The sequence below is a fragment of the Lepidochelys olivacea genome (genome assembly GCF_965140295.1).
Source record: "Lepidochelys olivacea isolate rLepOli2 genome assembly, chromosome: 14".
Classification (NCBI taxonomy): domain Eukaryota; kingdom Metazoa; phylum Chordata; order Testudines; family Cheloniidae; genus Lepidochelys; species Lepidochelys olivacea.
The window spans coordinates 38838650-38860242 of NC_140424.1; the positions used below are offsets into that span (position 1 = coordinate 38838650).

Below are 21593 nucleotides of genomic sequence, written 5' to 3' on the forward strand. Positions count from 1 at the left end.
TGTGATCGGCTCTGCATGGGAAGGCACAGCTAAGGCTCCTCCCACTTCCTAAGGCATGCCCCCCTACCCCAAGTGTAAACCCAGTGTATACCGTCTTGCTGCGCCGCACAAGGAACTGTACAGCATAAGCTCGTGAAATTTGCCCCCTCCCTCAATGTGGAAAGGAATATACACAGCTTTCTGCCCCAAGTTATGACTCCCACACACACTGTTTTAGATAAAGCAAAAACAAGTTTATTAACTACAAGAGATCAATTTTAAGGGATTATAAGGGATAGCAAACCAATCAAAGCAGATAATCTAGCAAATAAACAAAGCACAATCTAAGCTTTATATACTAAAGAGATTGGATATGAGTATCCACTTCTCACCCTAAATAATTATTTAAGCTGATTACAGAGATTCTTAAGGGGCTGGCTGCCCTTGCTTACAGCTTAAAAACCTCAGGTATTCTTCACAGTCTAGAAACCCCTCTAGCCTGGCTTCAGCACTTCCCCCCCAGTTCAGTCCTTTTTCCTCAAGGGTTTCCCAGAATCTCCTTTGGGCGGGGAGTCAGTGAAGAACCATGCTGATGTCTCTCCTCTGTCTTAAACAGCTTTTGTATGTGACGAGCACCGTTTGTCTCCATGCTTGGTTCCCATGCCTTTCAGTGGAAAAACACTGGTTTTCCAAGATGGAGTCCAGTACCAGGTGATCTGGTCACATGACTTTGTAGTGTCACAACAGCCGTGACTCCAGGCTGTTTGTAGGGTCTTCAGGAAGGCTTTCTGCTGGGAGATTAGCTTCTTTTAAAACCTATTGTTCTCCCTAATGGCCCTTCCCAGCCAGCCATTTAGACTGCCAATTAGGGCTGTAGATTAATTGCAGTTAACTCACATGATTAACTCAAAAAAAATGAATCATGATTAATCACAGTTTTAACTGCATTGTTAAACAATAGGGCACCAATTTAAATGTATTAAATATTTTGGATGTTTTTCTACATTTTCACATGTATTGTATCCTGTGTTGTAATTATAATCAAAGTACATGTTATTTTTATTCCAACTATTTGCAGTGTAAAAATGATAAACAAAAGAAATAGTATTTTTCAATTCACCTCAGTAAGTACTGAAGCGCAATCTCTTTATCATGAAAGTGCAACTTACAAATCGACAGTTTTTTGTTACATACCTGCACTCAAAAGCAAAACAATGTAAAACTTTAGAGCCTACAAGTCCACTCAGTTCTTGTTCAGCCAATCCCGAAGACAAACAAGTTTGTTTACATTTGCAGGAGATAATGCTGCTGGCTTCTTATTTACAATGTCACCTGAAAGTGAGAACAGGAGTTCACATGGCACTTTTGTAGCCAGCAATGCAAGGTATTTAAGTGCAAGATATGCTAAACATTCATATGCCCCTTCATGATTCAGCCACCATTCCTGAGGACATGCTTCCATGCTGATGATGCTCATTAAAAAAAAATAATACATTAATTACATTTTTGATTGAACTCCTTTGGGCAGAATAGTATGTCTCCTGCTCTGTTTTATCCGCATTCTGCCATATATTCCATGTTATAGCAGTCTCGGATGATGACCCAGCACATGTTGTTTCATTTAAGAACACTTTCACTGTAGATTTGACAAAACACAAAGAAGGTACCAATGTGAGATTTCTAAAGATAGCTACAGAACTTGACCCAAGGTTTAAGAATCTGAAGTGCCTTCCAAAATCTGAGAGGGACAAGGTGCGGAGCTTGCTTTCAGAAGTCATGAAAGAGCAACACTCTGATGTGGAAACTACAGAACCTGAACCACCAAAAAAGAAAATCAACCTTCTGCTGGTGGCATTTCAGATAATGAAAATGAACATGTGTTGATCCACTTTGCTTTGGACTGTTATCAAGCAGAACCCGTCATCAGCATGGACACGTCTTCTGGAACGGTAGTTGAAGCATGAAGGGACATATGAATCTTTAGCACATCTGGCACGTAAATATCTTGTGATGCCGGCTACACCAGTGCCATGAGAACACCTATTCTCACTTTCAGGTGACATTCTAAACAAGAAGTGGAAAGCATTACCTCCCACAAATGTAAACAAATTTGTTTGTCTGAGCGATTGGCTGAACAAGAAGTAGGACTGAGTGGACTTGCAGGCTCTAAAATTTTACACTTATTTTTGAATGCAGTTTTTTTTGGTACATAATTCTACGTTTGTAAATTCAACTTTCATGATAAAGAGATTGCAGTACAGTACTTGTATTAGGTGAATTGAAAAATACTATTTCTTTTGTTTTTTTACAGTGCAAATACTTGTAATCAAAAATAAATATGAAGTGAGCATTGTACACTTTGTATGCTGTGTTGTAATTGAAATCAATATATTTGAAAATGTAAAAATCATCCAAAAATATTTAAATAAATGGTATTCTATAATTGTTTAACAGCTCGATTAACTGTGTGATTAATTTTGTTAATCTTACGATTCATTGCAATTAATTTGTTTAATTGCATGATTAATCATGATTAATTTTTGTATTCGCTTGACAGCCCTATTGACAATCTTTTGCCTAGTGGGTGTTCCCCAAGTGTAAACACATTTCTAACAGAAATACATAGCCAATATTCCTAACTTCAGATACAAAAAGATAGATGCATACAAATAGGATAATCATATTCAGTAAATCATACCCTTTTCAATGATCTTTCACATGACCTATCTTGAAAAAAATACATCATAGTTATGCTATAATCATACCACAATAGTATCCCTATGAAGAATATGGGACACGGTACCACAGTGAGCAGCTGAACTGTAAGGTTGCCCATCTCCCTCTGGCCTCAATGCTGGGTATCGGTCTGGCTTCAAGGCTGCCCAGGTCTGTTGATATCCCCGGCTCCCTTCTTGTCTACACCCAACCTCAGCATCTTTGCAATAGGGAGATGCTGCCCCCTACCCCCGGATCATTTTTTGGAGTGTCGTTCATGGTCCTTTAGATTTCATGGGCAGCTGCACAAGACACTCACAATCCAATTCAAGTTTCTCTCTGGCACTGGTGCAGCGAGTTCACAGTTCTCAGCCTCAGCCGTCTGGCTCTGAGGAGCAAACCCAGCAGTTTCCCAGCTCTGTTCCCCTCATCTTCTGCCCCTCCAAATGGTATCTTACATCACTTCATAGATCAGGCAGTAACTTCATTCCCTGTTTCAGTCTCAGGCTCGACCACTGTGAATGTATCTCATACCATCACTGCTTGTGCTGAGAGATATTGATCACTGTCATTGTTCAAACCACACAAAAAAATCTCATGACAAAGGGTTAGATAAAGATCAAAATAAAATCTAAAAAAGGACTGTTCTGGCAAATGATCATTTGTCTTGTCAAGTCCTCAATGAATCTGACCTACATCCTGTCAAACCAAACTAATATCAAAGTATGTGACCAAACGGCCTTCACAAAGAGAGAAAAACCCACAATCCAGGGTGGGCTATAAAACACGTTCTTGTTCATAAAGTAAAATCTCAGAGAATCATTTAAGACTCAAAATCAGGAAAATAAATTTACCCATGTTCTTCTGAAGCCACTAAAACTAGCCTCATTATTTGGTTGTATTAGTTGCAAAAGCTTTAGCATCATCATAATAAAAAAAAAGAGAAAGAAAGACAAATCTTCCTATGTACAAATGATCTGGACTAGCCTAGAAAAAGCCAGGAAGCAATTTTACCAATAGATGGAAACAGGGCTAAAGAGCTGAAAGGTCAAACTGTGCTTTGAGGTTCAATGGGATTTCCCCATCCACTCCTAGGTATATGATACTTTCTTCTCCAGCCCTCCGGAGTCTGACTTAGGATCATAGACATCAAACTGTGATTCCTAAGCATGGAGAGACAGGGACACGGGGGTAAGTGACACCCTAGGAGATGGAGGGGTAGAACGAAACCAGGATAAAACTCTCCATCGCTTGGACAGGGGCTGCTGTGTCGAGAGTGGAGCATGACAGTGATGGGGGAAGGAGGGAATCCCTGAGACTCACCCCATTGCCCTGAAAGAGCACAGATGCTAAACCACCACATTTTATTGTCCCTGCTCCCCATTTATTTAGCATGTCATTAATTCTTGTGCATAAAGGGAGAAAATGTACAAACACTAATGCTTTTCAGCACGGCCTGATGTAATATGAGACTATCTAGGAATGAGACAATCTGTCCCCAAGGGGGAACTCAGGGACTAACAATCACTTTGTGAATGGGAGGGGGTCAGAACAGATAAGTAAGGCTACGGTTTTATTATGGAGGTTGTGGAACTCAGGCAACCTGTGACTTCCAGAGACCTCCGTGACTGCAGCCCGTGGTGGCTTGGAACTGCGGGGTCCCCCTGCCACCCATGGCAGCCGAGAGCTGCCCCCTGGAGCTCTGACCTGCTGCAGGCCATGGGGTTACCCCACATCTCCTGGCTGCAATGGGTGGCTCCCAGAGCTTTGAGTCACTGTGGGCGGCTGGGGGCCCCCCATAGCTCCCAGCAGGCATGGATGGTGGGGCGGCTTCAGAGCTCCGAGCTGCAGGTGGTGGCGGGGGGCCCTTGGAGACCCCAGCCAGAGCCCCCGCACCTCCCCAGCTGACATGGAACCCCAGACCCCAGCAACAATAGGTGCTGGAGCCTTCTCTCTCCCATTTTGTCACGGATATTAGTAGTAAAAGTCATGGACAGACTTCCGTGAATTTTTCTTTATTGCCCGTGACCTGTCCACGACTTTTATTAAAAAAAATATCCATGACAAATCTCAGCCTTGCACATAAGATGCTCAGGGAGAGTTTACAGTAGAAAAACTGGTACAGGGTCACAGAGATGCGCTGGCTAATCCTGACCATGTTTCCTACCATAGACACGCTTAGAGGCTGATACTGCAGAGGCAGAAGTGGGATCTCCAGGCCTCCCACAAAAGGCCCTGTGGGAATCAGCCCCTCTCAGTGGTGCTGCCTGAATGCAGAGGGGGCAGGGAGAAGGGGCAGAGAGGGTGAGTGATGAGAGACAGCAAGTCTCTGCCGCTGTGCTCTCCCTCTCCTCTTATCCCACGGTGCCCAAACACTCAAAAGCCCCAGCACGCAGCTCCCCCTGATCCCCAACCATTCAACTCCCAGTGTCCTCATCGGCCTGGTCCCTTAATATTTGATCGCCCATAGCCCAGTGCCCTGGGGGATTTGGGGAAGGGAGGAGTTACTAGCCCCCAAGGACACTCCCCGTGCAAGGAACAGCTCCAGGTCAGTGGTGGAGCCCAGCGCAGGGGCTGGGGAAGATGCGGGGTGGGGACAGGCATCTAGAGTGAAAGTGGGGCCTGGCACAAGTGTTCTTCTCCTCATCTCCATGGCAGGGGGACCCCACCTGGGAAGGTAAGGGAGAGGGGGGAACTTCAGCCAGGCAGAGGAAGAGGCTGGAGGAGTTTCTCTCTCTCCGTTCCCCCACCTGTGCCCCATCAGCTCAGCAGCCAGGGCTGTAGCAGGGAGGAGGAGCTGATGGGGGCTTCTCCTCCTCTGCCTGGGGTTTGCTTAGACCAGGCAGAGCCAGAGGGTCATTGACCAGCTGCTGCTTGGCTGCTGCTGGATCCTCACCGCAGTGATGGGCAGCTGGATCCTTGGGAGCTGAATGCCCCTGATGTGTGTGGGAATGAGGAAATGGGTTGGTCACCATGGCCAGCCCCAGTCAGGGCCCTTAGAGAATTTCTCTGCTGTGTAGAGGAGTCTCTGATGTCCAACATGGTGTTAACTCCATGTGGACCATGTCCCACACTGCAAACATCTCAGAGGTTTCTTCCCTGTGTGGATTTGCAAATGCCTGATACTCTGGGAGCACCAAATAAACCTTCCCCCACGTTCAAGGTCTCTCTGTTGTGTGGGTCACTGATGTGTGTCTGCAGTCAAGCTATTCCTAGGGTGTCTCACCCTTGTGTATTCTCTGATGTTTGGTGAGCTCTGAGCTCTTACTGAACCTTTCCCCACAGTCAAGGCATTTATAAGGTGTCTCTCCCATGTGCATTCTCCCATGTTTAGTAAGATGTGAGCGCTGACTGAAAGTTTTCCCACAGTCCAAGCATTTGTATGGTCTTTCTCCTGTGTGGGTTCTCTGATGTGTAATAAGCTTTGAGCTCTCACTGTAATCTTTCCCACACTCAAGGCATTTATAAGGTCTCTCTCCTGTGTGGGTTCTCTGATGTGTAATAAGCGCTGAGCTCCGAATAAAACTTTTCCCACATTCACAGCATTGAAAGGGTCTCTCTCCTGTGTGCAGTCTCTGGTGTAGAATAAGTTGTGACTTCTCAATGAAGCTTTTCCCACAGTCTAAACATTTATGGGGTCTCTCTCCTGTGTGGATTCTCTGATGAGTGGTAAGTTTTGTTCTGTCAACAAAACTTTTCCCACAATCGAGGCATTTATAGGGTTTGTCACCTGTGTGGATTTTCTGATGCTTAATAAGGCGGGAGCGACTACTGAAATCATTCCCACACTCAAGGCATTTATAAGGTCTCTCTCCAGTGTGCAGTCTCTGGTGTATAATAAGTTCTGACTTCTGAATGAAGCTTTTCCCACATTCAAGGCATTTATAGGGTCTTTCTCCTGTGTGGATTCTTTCATGTTTAGTAAGGGATGAACTTTCGATAAAACCTTTCCCACACTCGAGGCATTTATAGGGTCTCTCTCCTGTGTGCAATCTCTGGTGTTTAATAAGATAAGGCTTCCTACTGAAGCTTTTCCCACAGTCTAAGCATTTATAGGGCTTCTCTCCTGTGTGGGTTCTGTGATGTGACATAAGATGTGACGTCTCATTAAATTTTTTCCCGCATTCCAGGCATTCATAGGGTCTCTCTCCTGTGTGCAGTCTCTGGTGTGTAATAAAGTGTGACTTCTCACTGAACCTTTTCCCACAGTCCAAGCATTCATAGGACTTCTCTCCTGTGTGGGTTCTCCAATGTTTAACAAGGTTTGCACTGAAACGGAATCCTTTCCCACAGTCAAGGCATTTGTAGGGTTTCTCTTCATTGTGACTTGTCTGCTGGACTGAGGTTTCCTTGGGATCCTTGCATCCTCCGCCATGTTCAGTGGATTCATCCAGTTTCTTCCCGGGATAGTTTCCCAGCTGCATCTCTGAGCTGTCTCGATCTTCCCAGGCATTTCCCTGCTCCAAGCCCTGGGAAAAAGTCCCTTCGGCTCTTCTCAAAAACATCTCCTGCAGTTCCACTTGCTCAGGCCCTTCCTGACGCAGATTCTCCTCCTTGTTCTCACTCACTGTCCTCTCACCTGCTGGGAGAGAGAGAATCCAGACAGGAGTCACTGCCTGTGCCGGGGAGAAGGGACCGAAAGGGGAATAGCAAAGAGGGGAAACACAACACAGTGACTGCTGGGGAGATGGAGACATTGGATTTTGCCTCCACATCCCACCCAAACACTCCCAGGGAAGCAAAGTCAGGGAGGAAATTCCCACAGCTAACAAGGTGGGTGGGAAGCCATGACTGATATCTGCCTTGATGATAGGACATCTGCTGACGGCCGCCCTGACCTGGTTGAGATGGGGCACAACTGACGGCTTTCACTCACAGTAAGTTTTTGGGAGTCCAAACTTTTTCCTTCATTCACCAGATGTTTCTGTCTCAGTTTCCCTCATTCCTCACCTGTGCAGGTGCCTCTCAGGCTCTCCCTTTCCTCAGCAGCCTGGAGATCTGGGACCCACGGCTCTTCCCCTCGTTCCAGCTGGGCAATCAGGTCAGGTTTGGGAATGGGGAATACTGCGCAGGGGGTGAAATCAGGGAAGCTCAGGGCTCACGGAGTCTTGGTAGAGTATTTGTCACAAGGAACATTCCCTGAGTTTAACCTGACCCTACATGGGACTGTGGGAACTCAGACCCCTTGGGAGCAGCACAGATCTGAGGGCACGGAGGTGTTGTTACACCCTCACTAGGAGGTCTCAGGGAAGATGAGCTCTGGGGGACTTGCTGACACACACACAGCTCAGGTGTTAAACTCCTGCCTATTTCCAAGCCTGCAGAACCTAGAGCCCTCCCCACGGATGGAGAAAGGTGAATGGGTGTGAAGGAAAAATAATACAGGCAGGACAATACCCTGCTTCTGATCCCCTGAAAGCTGGAAAGATGGGGATGAATTAGCATGTCCATTAGGTTTCTGAATTCCCTGTTCCCTTGAAGGGGGTATGTAGATGCAAATCTCTTCCTCTCTGCAGTTTTGAACTATGCGACCCTCCTCCCCCCAATCCAACTGACCATGGAAGAACTTGACGAGATTCAGATGTGCAGACCCCACGGCATCTAAGAGCTGAGGGCACAGGAATCCCTTACCCATCACATAGTTCTCCTGCATGACATCCCTGTAGAGGGCTCTCTGAGCGGGGTCCAGCAGAGCCCCCTACCCCTGGGTGAAATACATAGCCACCTCTTCGAAGGTCACCGGCATCTGAAACATCAGTTTCCCCACTCAGCACCTGCAGCCCCAGCCAGAATCCCACTAGTCACAGGGGAGGAGGCCCAGAAAAGCAGAATCCCACCCGCACCCTGCTCAGAGCAGCCAGGAGGCTTGAGGGGGTGGGAGACAGTGAGAGCTTCTTGTCCCCCCCAGCACACGGAGCGGGGCAGGGTCTTCTCATTTCCCACCCGCCTGCCAGCCACAGGCTGATACGGGAAGCAGAGTTCTGAGCCGGGGGCAGGGACAGGAATCCCGACAGCTTCCCTTCGTATTTCACAGCAGCCTCTGGCCAGTGGGGTGAGGATGCAGCTCTGGGAGTCTGGTCAGTTTTCCCAGCCCTGCCCAGGATTTTTTTTTTCCTGTTTCAGAAATGGGGGGAAATGGAATAGGCCTGTTCAGAAAATCAGGCCCAGGTTGAACGTGTCTCAGCAGGTTTATCACCCTGTCCCCTCACTGCTTCACCCTGTCTGTTTCCTGGCCCTACCCCCCTACAACAACTTCCCTGAAAAATTCCCTACCTGAGTTGGCTCCATCACAGCCATTTCCCTTCCCTGTGCCCTGGAAGACAGGACAATCTGGAGTGAAACATGGATGGGATTCCTCAGCCTGTCAGGGCGAGCGGGGCGACAGGGGAGGTTTCAGAAGGGGCTGGAGTCCATTTCACACCCCGATTCCCTCCTTAGCTCTCTCCCTGCAGACAGACGCACTGGACTCTGCTACACTGGGTAAAACCATCAGTGACTTTATTACAACATAGACCGGCCCCTCCCACCAAGGCTGAACCCACAGGGGCACTTTTAAACCCTCCCAGGACAGAGCCCTGTAGCCAATTATTTTAGTTTTTTTGTCATTTATTGTGTGATGTTATGATTAATTCATATGTTATGTCATATATAATCATTTTATGTTAAATAGAGTAAAATTGTAGGATTATAAAAGTATAAGATTGATTAATAGTAGAAGGGATAGGTATGCATTAGGTATCTAAGTAAGCAGGATTGAAACACAAGGCCCACAGGCTGAAGCTTGTAAGATTTTAGCTTAGCCATATTAGGCCTTGGAGCAAAGAAATGCTGACCTCAGTACGTCACTGAGGAATGACCCGGTGCCACAAGTGGGTAATATTGTGAAAAATTGGCCAGAAGATTAATTTTAAATCACAAAAATGTTGTAATGGCATATCTGTCTGCAACATGTGTCTTAACCACAGGGTATAAATTGTGAATCAGTGCTAATGAGAATAAATAGAACCTACCTGACCAATAGAAATTGGGGTCCCTTGTGCTTCTGGGGGACACCAATCCAATAAGAACAAAGAGGGTTGACACTTTCATGAACGTGCACAGAATGTAGGTATAGTCGGACTCACCATATAAAAGAGGGTGCCCAGATTAGGAAAACTGAATTCCCTGTAGTGTGACTGGGAGCGCATCCGCCACACTCGCCAAGACAGGGTTACACCCACCTTATGGATAGCAGAAGTCCAGCACCCTAGGCCAGACTGGGCATGCTCCAGATGCTGAAGCAGTCTAGAGGGAGGAAGCCAAGCTCATTCTGGGTTGGAAGCTGGAGAGAAAGGACCTGGGCTGGTCGGTCCCGCTGAGGACTGGCTACAGCCACAAGGACCAGCTTGGACCCTGCGACCGACGGAGTCCCAGGAAGCTACATGTGCTGGAGACCCAGAAGCCTCGTGGACTGCCTCACCAGGGACAACGGCAGGAAGTGACCCAGGGAGGGTGATGGAGGGGTATCTCCCATCCAGGTAAGCTCAGCGTGTTTTAGTAGGATTCTCTGCTGAGCCAGTGGTTCTGCCACTGTTAGGGCCCTGGGTCTTCCCTACCTGGGCTGCCAGCCCCCCTTGCTGGTGGGTACTGGCCTCTAGGCCCCGCCACCCTGCACCAAAGGGCTGCGCACTAGTAAGTCTGGCCACTAGGCCATGCTTCCCCAGGCACTGGGGCTATGGCCTTTGCTGTGGTCCTTGGACCCTGGGCTAGCGGGGTTGGACACAGCCAAGTAAACTCACCGGTGGTGTCCACACACCCACTTCCCATCCCCTTTCGGGACAGGGTGTGCATACACCGTGACATAGGGGAAAACTCCAGCAGGAACCATCCCTCCACTGATGATCAATCCATGAGAGACCTACAGACTGTAACACTATCTAGGAGGATGTGAGTATAACTATGTTTGTAACTCATGCATAGGTCTGTATGGAATTTCTGTATGCTTGGGTACTCATAACTTTAATAGTTACTTTAATAAAACTTGTAAAACAGCACTAGACCTTGTACTTGTGAATGTCTGTGTGGTCACTGCCCTTGGTCTTTGTGTTCCTAGAGATGGTAAATCTGAGGCAAGTAGCAGAGGTGACTTTCACTCCATTAAGCTTGAAACTGTAGCCACCAGAGCCGAACCCAGGGTGGTGTGATCCCACACACTAAATTCACTTTAAATAAAATAAAAGGCTACAGTCTCTAAGACAAATGCTAGAAAAGAGCAGAATCAAAGGAGCCACTTTGGGGGATTCCTCCTGACATTGGCCCCGAGGGCAGCGTGGGGACTCGGCCAGGGCAGGAACTGACTTTTCCTCTGACAGCTCCTCCCCTTGTTCCCAGGAGAGTCAGTCTGCCCAGGGGGATGCAGGGAATGGATCCGGGCAGGGCTGGGAGTCTCCCTCCCCACTTCTTGCTCCTGCTGCCCATTTTGGTCTCACCATTCCCCTTCCTGTCTCCTTCCCTCTCCCCTCTGCCTGGGAGAACTGGGGACTGTCCCGTTCCCATGGGCGTTCGCTCTCCAGCGTGAGCCTGGCTGTGTCACTGAGGGCAGCAGCTCTGGGACCTGCAGACATATGCCCTGAAAAGAGTCCTTTGTGCAGAGTCACTTTCCTGCCCGGCCCCAGCCCTTTCCCCCAAGCACCTGGAAACTCTGGCTCAAGAGCTGACATTGGCAGAGCCCTGGGGCTGCCCCAGAGGGCTAGTTCCAGGAACATCAAAATTCCCCACCTGGGCTGGGCACAGAGGGGGCTTAATGAAGGTCTCTCCCTGGCACAGACCCCGCTACGGGAGCAACAGCTGCTCAGTCCGGGCCCCAGATCACAACGCAGGAGGCAGCATCAACTGACCCAGGGAGCTCAATTAACTCCCGGGTGCTAATATCATGAGCAGACAGAGACAGACACCAGCCTCCTCTTCCATAGCAATAGCCAGCCCTCCAGCCCCCCTTATGAGGACAGTTCAGCAGCTGGGGATTTCATTTGCCCACCTGGACTCACACCAGAACAGAACCAGAGAACCAGCTTGAACCGATATGCTTAACTGACCTGGACCCAGACTTGAACCATCATTTTTCATCTTAGGGCTTGGCTCCACTTGCGAGTTAGAGCGCATTGAAGGAGCCCCGGGCGCACTAGCTCACTACCCGTCCACACTGGCAAGGCAGGTAGAGTGCTCTGACTCCATGGCTAGAGCGCGGCTGGTTCTCCACCCCGGCCAGTGGAATAACGTTCTGTGCACCCCGGCTGGAGCGCCGCGGCGCCAGTGTGAATTGAACTCAGCGAAAAACGGCTCCCAGTTACAACAGAGTTTCAGCAGTTTTTCAGCTCAATATCTGATAAAACAAAACCTACTCTGATCTCTCTTTCATTATAAAACAAGACAACAAAACAACACCCAGGCATGTGATCACTACCGGAACAGCCTGTCCCGGTAGAAGGAGAAGAGAAGGGGACAGCCCACAGGAGCAGGGAGTGGGGGGGGAAGACAGGTGGGGGGCTCCCTGCCCCAGGAGTTAACATTAACTCTTCAAGCCCAAGGGAAAAGGCTGCTCAATTCTTCTTCCCCTTAGACAGGCCTCCTCTCACCCGTCCCCACCCCTTGGGGCAGCTCCTCCCTCCAACGGTCACAACCTGAGGCAGGCCCCAGGCCCCAAATTCTGTTCCGCACTGAAGCAAGCCACCACCCCGCCCCTTCTGGGGCACTTCCTGGTAACTGGACCATTCTGGGGTGTCTTGAACCAGAACTGAACACACCGACTGCCACTGAACCGAACCAAACCAAACCCCAATTCCACTCCTTGCGGCTCGCAGTGACTCTGGTTGGACACCGAATCCTATGCAGAAATCAGACCAGCCCCTGTTCAGTCCTGTCACCCCAGAAGTCAGGACCCCCCCCCAATTAAGAAGATTGTCTTTAAACACAAATAGAAAGTTGGGAGGGGGGGGAAGGGGCAGTGGGTGGACATTTGCCTTGTAAATTCGCAGCCCTTGGGGGAAGTCTCCTGCCCACCCACTACCCCTAGTGTGACCACTTTTCAAAAGGCAAAAGTGGGACACTTGCGGGAGCCCTGCCCCCTTTCCCTGAGGCCACGCCCCCGGCTCCGCCTCTTCCCCCTGAGGCCCTGCCCCCTGGCCAGGCTATGATAAGAGCTGCCCAGGGAGCCCAGGTCACTGCAAGGGGTCCTGACCCTCCACCTGCCCTGGGCAGGGGTGCTTGAGAGCGTCCCTTGGCCCGTCTGCCCACCCCTCAGGGTAGGTGGAGGGTCTGGGGCTCCCCAGTGCAGCCTGGGAATCTCTTATTATGGCCCAGCTCCTAGCTTCTGGCCTGGCCAGTGGGTGGGGCCTCCGGGGGGGACAGGAGGAGCGGGGGGTTCGTGCCGAAGGGGGGCGAAGGCCCACCTCAGCCCCACCCCCGGGGAACAGGCTGGCGCTGCCCCGGAGCCTCGGGCAGGTGCAGAGCCCCGGCCCAGGGAATCCGGGACAAATGGTGTCCGGGAGTCCTTCAGCCCAGGACCGGGACTTGAACTCTGCACTTCAGGACTGTCCTGCCCAGTTCGGGAGGGACGGTCACCCTGCCCATCCCCCACTGCTGGTTTGACCATTTGTAGGGGAACAAATCCCCGCTGGGCAGGGCAGCCCCCTCACCCTCCCTTACCCCACGGGGCAGGGGAGCTGCCTTGTATCTCTCCCCACCCCTCTGCCTGCAGCCCTCTCCCTGCCCCCCGGCTCTCCCTTCCCCAGCCAGTTTCCTCTTGCTCTCCCACTCTGCCTCCAGCCTCCCCCCCACACCGCCACCGCTCACATCTTCCCTCCATTCCCGCCTTGTTCCCCCCAGCCCCCTAATTCCCCCCCGCCCCCCCGCATCGCCCCAACCTCCCTTCAGTGCAACCACTGCCCCGCCCCCATCCCATCCTGCCCCCGGCCTCACACATCCCTATCCCCCCCCCGAATCCCCCCTTATCTGCACCCCCCCCCATGTGTGGCTGTCCCAGCCCCCCCCCCCCCGCACACGCCGGGGGCTGCGGCAGCTTTCCCGGGCCCGGGGCAGGGAATCGCAGCCGGCTCCGCGGGGAGCAGCCCGGGGCCAAACCCGCCCCCTGCAGCCCGGGGGTGCCGGGTCTCTCTTACCTTCCCTCCGAGCGGGGCCCCCCGGGGCAGGGGCCGGGCCGGGAAGGGGCCCTGGCCGGGCTGGGGGCTCTGCCCTGGGAGAGGCTCCCGGGGAGCAGCGGGCAGGGCCCGGCTGGAGGTTCCCCTCTCCCGGCTGCAGCCCGGGCTCCGGGCTCCCAGCACCAGCCGCCGGGGCGCGGGGATCTCGCCGGGAGCCGGAGTCCCCGCAGCGGCTGCGAGTCACTTCCTGGGGCCGGGCCCGAGCCCCGCGATCCTCCCCCCAGAGCCGCCCCCCAGCCGCTCCTGGGTCCTAGCGATCAACCCACCGATCTGCAGCCCCCCTGCCCCAGACCTTGCCTCTTATGTCACTAAGCCCTTCAGGGTTGACCAGAAAAGGGTGCATTGTTCTATGAGGGCAACCACGATCAGGCCTGACCAACTCACTCCTCCTCAGACACTGCTTTCATAGTGTTTATCCACAGTGGGTCATGGGAAGTCTCTAATACTGGTCCTCAGGATCATTGCAAGAAGTGTGGGGGGATGATATTTAAGGAACTACGTTTATATACTGGAAACTGTTGTAAAGTCTGAATCCAGGCAGTGCTGACAAACAGGGTTTGCTGGACCAAGAGATATCTAGTCATATCTCTCCCCCAGTTCACATGTAGATGAAGCATTGTAAGTCCTGTTTGCAAACACATTTGAAGTCCTGTTTGCATATAGCAGTGGTTCTCAGCCAGGGGTAGTTGTACCCCTGGGGGTACACAGAGCTCTTCCAGGGGGTACATCAACTCCTCTAGATATTTGCCTCGTTTTATAACAGGCTACATAAAAAGCACTAGCAAAGTCAGGACCAACTAAAATTTCATACAGACACTGACTTGTTTATTCAGCTCTATATACCAAACACTGAAATGTAAGTACAATATTTATATTCCGATTGATTTATAAAATGATGTGGTAAAAATGAGAAAATGTTCAATAATAGGGTGGCTGCAATGCTTTTGTATTTTTCTGTCGGGTTTTGTAAGCAAGTTGTTTTGAAGTGAGGTGAAACATGGGGGTAGGCAAGACAAATCAGCCTCCTGAAATGGGTACAGTGGTCAGGAAAGGTTGAGAGCCACTGACATTTAGGACCAACAGAAAGAGCACACTGGAGAACCAACAATGGGGTCGGGGGGGCACTTCAGCGGTTTACTGGACACCTGGAGGAGAAGAACATCACCCTGCAATCCTTCAGGAAGCAAACAGGAGAACGTGTTTTGCATTCATGGAAAGGGGGATCCCAGCAACGTTGGCTGGTGACCTTGGGAGAATGTTTTAGCCATGGATTACACTTGTTAACGTTAAACTCGGACTATATGAATCCTGTTATACCTGGTGTTTGACGAGTAACCTGTTGGTCTTATTGCTTCACTATCTTTTAACCTTAGTTGATAAACTCCTGTTTGTTTTCATTAAAATGCATATCTCAATGCTGTGATGTTATATTGGCACTGATCCTCAACTGAATCTAACAAGCTGGTATTGTCCCTTTGGGGATGACTTGCCTCAGCCTTTGAATTTGAGTGTCCAGTGAAGAGGGGCTACTCTTTAGAGTAGGAATGTTACCACCAGGAACTTTAGAATTGTATTACTTATTTGTGACTCTGTGCCTTGTAGCTTTGATTGCTTTTTCACTTGTTTTAATAAAGATCTTAAAACTCTGGCATTGCCCTCAGTGTCAGTGCCCTGGCCACACACCACAAGAGTCCGCTCCTGCCATAGACTATCCATGTTCTTTAACCCCCTAGGAGCCTGAATTGGGACATGAACCTAAATTATTCTAATCAGATCACTGGTGAGCCATAACAAACTAGCCCCCATAAATTCAGGTCTACAAATCCCAGCCTCCATCTATTGGTAAAGTGGCATCTGGAGTTCTTCCAGCCAAATCCAGATCATTTGTAGACAGGAAGTTTTTGGTTAGGTTTGTCTTGTTTTCCTCTTTCTTTTATGACGATGATGCTTAAAACTTTTGTCAATAACAGAGCCAAATAATGCAGCAGTGCTGAGTAAAGCAGGTTTGGCCTGTTCAGAAGGAAATGGGCAAATTTGTTCTCCAGATTTTGAATCTTAAGATTCTCTGGGATTTCACTTCATGAATGAGAAAGTGGTTTGTAGCCCACCCTGGATTGTGGGTTTTTCTCTTTTTGGTGAAGGCTGTTCTGTCATGTATTTTGATATTAAATTATTCTGACAGGATGGAGCTCGGATTTATTGAGGACTTCAAAAGACAAATGATCACTTTCCAAAATAGTCCTTTCTGATTTTCTTTTCACGTTTCCCTAGCCTTTGTCGTGAGATTTTTCTTGTTCTTAGAACAATGAAAATGACGAGTATCTAGACACAAAAACACTGAGGGCGAGTGCTGGATACGCACTCCGAGAGTTAGAGACGAAGGGTCTGTCTACACTGGCAAGTTTCTGTGCAGTAAAGCAGCTTTTTGCGCTCCAGCTGCAGAGGTGCACACACGGCCAAGCCACTTTGTGTGCAGAAACTGCGCAGCTGCAGTGCAGTGAAAAATCCACCCCGATGAGAGGCGTACGGCTTTCTGCGCCGGGCTACAGTGCCGGGGTGTCAGTGTGAACACCGTGGCGATTACACCATTGCAGCTGGCCTCCAGTCATGTCCCACAACGCCTGTTCTCGCCTCTGCGGTCATCGGTTTGAACTCTACTGCCCTGCCCTCAGGTGACCAACCATCAGCCCTACCCTTTAAAGTCCTTGGGAACTTTGAAAGTCCCCTTCCTGTTTGCTCGGTGATGCGTGCAGTGGTCTCAGCGTATATGTCCAGGTGACCATGCCTGCTCCATGCACCAGGTGATTCCCCCCCCCTTAGAGCAATGCCGAGCTGCTTGAGCTCATCAGCATCTGGGGAGAGGAGACTGTCCAGTCTCTCCTCCTCTCCAGCCGTAGGAATTATGATACCTATGGGCAGATTTCACGATGCATGACAGAAAGGGGCCATTGCAGTGCAGGGTCAAAGTGAAGGAGCTGCGGAACGCCTACCACAAGGCGCGGGAGGTAAACCACCGCTCTGGTGCTGCACCCGTGAGCTGCCGGTTCTACAAAGAGCTGGATGTGATACTTGACGGCGACCCCACCACTGCAGAGACCATTGCGGATACTTTGGCGGCTCAGGGGACAGTCGAGAGTGGACTGAGCCAGGAGAAAATCATGGACGGGGATGTGGTGCGGGAGGGGGACGCAGAGGCAGAGGATGACTCGTTCACAGATGCATGAAGCCACGAGCTCTTCTCTACCCTGGAGGTGGCCAGCCAGTCACAGCGGTTGGAGTTTGGTGAGGCGGAAACAGGACAGGAGGCCCCTGGTAAGTGGCTTTGATTTTGGGAATCGCTGAAGTGAGTTGTTGGCGGGTAGGAGGGCTGGAGAAGGCCGTCTTGTGTCTGTGTGCTGAGCTTGTGGGAGCGATTTGCAGAAGCCTGCCCTGCATCTGTGCGATGCGCTTACCACCACATGCCTAGGAAAAGCGGCAGAACAGGGTGTTGATGGACTCCCTCACTTCATGGGAATCTACCTCAGAGATCTCCATGAAACTCTCATGGAGATACTGGGCAATCCGCTGCCGCAGGTTCTTTGGCAGAGTTGCTTTGTTTCTTGCCCCATTAAGGGTAACTGTTCCCGCACCACTCAGCCATCGCTGGGGGGGTGCGGGGGGAGGGGGAGGGGAGGCATTGCTGCACACAAGCAAGCCGCATAAGGGCAAGGGCAGAAGACGCAGTGTTGGAGAAGACCTTCCCTTGATTCCCTGCTCACCCTCAGCTGCAAGATATCTTCCATAATGAAGACTGCCTGTGGAAAATGTGGGGACAGTAATGATTTTAATGCCCCCCTACAGTGCTGACTCTCCCCAAGAGCCACGTGCCTAGGGTGACCAGATAGCTAGTGTAAAACATTGGGACGGGGGTGGGGGATAATAGATGCCTATATAAGAAAAAGCCCCCAAAATCGGGACTGTCCCTATAAAATCGGGACATCTGGTCATCCTACATGTGCCCATTGCACAGTACTGTCCTGGAACATTGAATTCCCATGCCCCTATGGTTACTCACCATTTTGGGGGTCTTGTTGCTCATGTTGTTTGCCTGGGGTCAGCCAGTCAGTGACAGGTATGTGAATAGTGGCTGTGTTTTTAAACCCTGATTCGGTGCTCTCTGTGTTGCAAACAATAGTGCTTCTGTAAAATGGTGCATTTTGGCTTCACAGATCTGACCTTGGGAGCCCAGCCTCCCTCTTCCTTATCGCTGGCTGAACGGCTGCACAGGATTAGAAAGAGACCACAGAAAAATAGGGAAGACAACAAGAAAAAAAAGAATTGAAGGAATGGTGGGACAGCGAGAAGAGGGACCAAAAGGAGAATGCGGCAGGCCAGAAAGAAGCCACGGAGCAGCTCAAAAACGTTACGGAGCACCAAGCGGACATGCTGCAGGTGCTCATAGGACTGCAAACCGAGCAGCTCTGCTCCCACCCGCCCCTGCAGCTGCTGTCGCAAAACTCTTTCCCATGCTCCTTCCCCCCCCCCCCCCACTGCCAACACACTCTTATCAACATCCTGGCTCCAGGCAGTACCTGCTGCATTCCGCACATGCCCTGTCACTCTACTCCAAAGAACAAGGTTGCATATGATACCTGGACATACACAAATCTTTAACCGTCCTGGGACCCCACTTCTTCCTGGGACCCTCCCTTCCCCCATCCACCACAGCGCAATCACCTCCTAGCATTACAAGCATTGAACTCCCGGACATAGCAACAAAGGTTAGTGGCTTTCAACTTCAAATTGCTTCCTCCAGGCTTCCCTGAGCCTTAAGCCCTGCGCTGTGCCCCTGTAATAGCCCTGGTCTCTGGCTGTTCAAATGGAGCCCTCAGGCGCTGAGCCTCAACGGTCCAGTCTGAGTGAAACTTTCACCCTTCCCTTCACAAATATTATGGAGCGTACAGAATGCAGCTATAAGCATAGGAATATTGTCATCGGCCAGCTCCAGCCTCCCATATAGGCAGCACCAGTGGGCCTTTAAATAGCCAAAAGCACTCTCAACAGTCATTCTGCACTTGTTCAGCCTGTTGTTGAACTGCTTCTGGCTGCTGTAAAGGTTCCCAGTGTATGACTTCATAAGCCACGGCATTAAGGGATAGGCAGGGTCTCCTAGGATCACAATGGGCATTTCAACTTCCCCTACGATGATCTTCTGGTCCGGGAAGAAAGTCCCTGCTTGCAGCTTCTTGAACAGGCCAGTGTTCTGAAAGATGCGTGCGTCATGCACCTTTCCAGACCAGCCTGCGTTAATGTCCGTGAAACGCCCACGGTGATCTACAAGAGCCTGGAGAAATACCCCTTCCTATTAATGTTCTCGGAGGCTAGGTGGTCTGGTGCCAATATTGGAATATGTGTGTCATCTATCCCCCCTCCACAGTTAGGGAAGCCCATTTGTGCAAAGCCAGCCACAATGTTACGCGTGTTGCCCAGAGTCACGGTCTTTCATAGCAGGATGCGCTTAATGGCCCTGCACACTTCCGTCAACATGAGTCCAACGGTCGACTTCCCACTTTGAACTAGTTAGCGACTAATCAGTAGCAATCTGGAGTAGCCAGCTTCCACAGTGCAATCGCCAAGCGCTTCTCCACCGGCAGGGCAGCTCTCATTCTCGTGTCCTTGTGCTGCAGGGCTGGGGCGAGCTCATCACACAGTCCCATGAATGTGGCTTTCCTCATCCGAAAGTTCTGCAACCCCTGCTCATCATCCCAGACATGCATGATGAGGTGATCCCACCACTCAGTGCTTGTTTCCTGAGCCCAAAGGTGGTGTTCCACTGTGGTCAGCACCTGCGTGAATGCTATAGGCAATTGCAAGTCATAGATACTGCATGTGGCGAGATCAATGTCGGACACCTCTTGCCTTTGCAGTTTAAGGAATAAGTCCACGGCCACTTGTGATGTGTTAGTAAGAGCGAGCAGTATATTGGTCAGCAGTGCAGGATTCATTCCTGCAGACCGATGAGGCAGAGCGTGCAGTAAACAAACGGTTGAAAGATGGTGCCAAATGCGGATGGAAGCCAAGGGATTGCTGGGAAGCGAAGCAATGCATCACGGGGCATTGGGACAGGACCCAGGATGCCCCGCGACCCCCTCCGCCTTCCCACAACACTTAGCAGCAGAAGAGGGAGAGATGCTCTCTGGGATAGGTGCCCAAAGTGCACCCGCCGAATACCGATGCACGTACCGCAAGTGTAAATACGCTATTGCGCACGCAGCTGACAGTGTGAACACACAACAGCGGTTTCCCTTCAGCGTTCTCTGAGCGGTGATGTAACTTTACTGCACAGAACCTTGCCAGTGTAGACATACCCTGAAATGGGTAAGGAAGTTACTGCCTGATCCCTGCAGAGATGTGACATACAGTCAGGAGCGGGACGGGGAGAGAGTGGGTGGGTGTACAGGGCCTTGAAAGGGCACTGTTTGCTCTTGCAAGCCAGAGAGCTGAGGTTGAGAACTGTGAACTCACTGCACATGTCCCAGAGAGAGAGAGAGAGAGGAAATGTCCTACGAGTGCTGGATGAAGTCATCCTTGAACTTTAAAGGACTACCAATGATGCCCCAAGAGAACTGATGTGGAGAGGGATCGGCGTCTCCCCATTGCTGAGAGGAGGATGCCGGGCAAATGCCTCTCTCATGGATTGTGTTTTTCTACCAGCTTTAACTTGTTCCTCTTTCCCTGGGGCACGTGTGTGGCTGGAGCAGCAATGTGCTGAACTCGGGCTGAAATGCACCCTGCCGAGCTGGGCGTTGGATGGGGAGGGGGTTAGGTTTTATTTCTTGGTTTGAAAAGAATAAAGAAGAATTTAGTTTCTCAAACCCCCAGTGTCTCTTGTACTGAATAATGGGGGGAAGGGGGAATGGTCTTTAATGCAGTCACTCAGACGCTGTCTGGCTGTCACCCGTTGACGCAGCTGCGGAAAAGACTGGTATCATTCTGGGATGTATTAACGTGAGTGTGGTATGTAAGTTGCGGGACCCGCTCTGCTAGGCACTGGGGAGTCCTCAGCTGGAGTCCTGTGTCCAGTTCTGGGCACCACACTTTAGGAAAGATGAGGACAAATGGGATTGAGTCCCGAGGAGAGCAACAGAAAATGATCAAAGGTTTAGAAAACCCGACCTGTGGAGGAAGGTTTAAAAAAATGGATCTATTAGTCTTGAGAAAGGAAGACTGGCGATGGTCTGCAGCCATGCTACGGGCTGTTATAGAGACTGGGAATCAGTTGTGCTCCATGGCCACTGAAGGTAGGACGAGAAGTAAAAGTGTTAAGCTGCGAGGAGGGAGATTTAGGGTAGAGATTAGGAAAACTTTCTAACCATCTGAATATTTAAGCTCTGGAATAGCTTCCAAGGGAGCTTGTGGAATCCTCAGCATTGGAGGTGGCTTGGTTTTTTAAGCCCCTTGGCGGTGTTATTTCACCATCCCTGAGCTCCACACACTGCAGGTTCCGGCTGTGACATTTTCTCAGGGTGCCCCAGACTGTGAATCTCCTTGTTACCCCCTGCCTCAGTGCAAGGGAAACGTACTTCCGCTTAACGGGCCTCAGTTTCCTGTCACCCCCAGCCTTCAGCTCCGCACCCAAACTCCCCAAGGCTCTGCCAGTCCTTACTTTGCCTGGCAGGTTAACACTAGGCACAGCCTTGCCCTTGAACTCCTCTGAAGTGTCCT

At 50.4% G+C, this 21593-nt stretch overlaps 1 protein-coding gene across 1 annotated transcript; it reads right to left on the bottom strand.

Annotated features, from left to right (window-relative positions):
• Positions 1-256: 256 nt before the first annotated feature.
• LOC311530995 (uncharacterized protein) lies at positions 257-17967 on the bottom strand (the record flags this gene model as incomplete). Its single annotated transcript, XM_084648058.1, has 4 exons — positions 257-7273; positions 7645-7758; positions 13851-14076; positions 17944-17967. The coding sequence occupies 4 exons, from the start codon at positions 17965-17967 to the stop codon at positions 5907-5909; spliced, it is 1731 nt and encodes a 576-aa protein (XP_084504184.1). The 3' UTR covers positions 257-5906.
• Positions 17968-21593: the final 3626 nt, after the last annotated feature.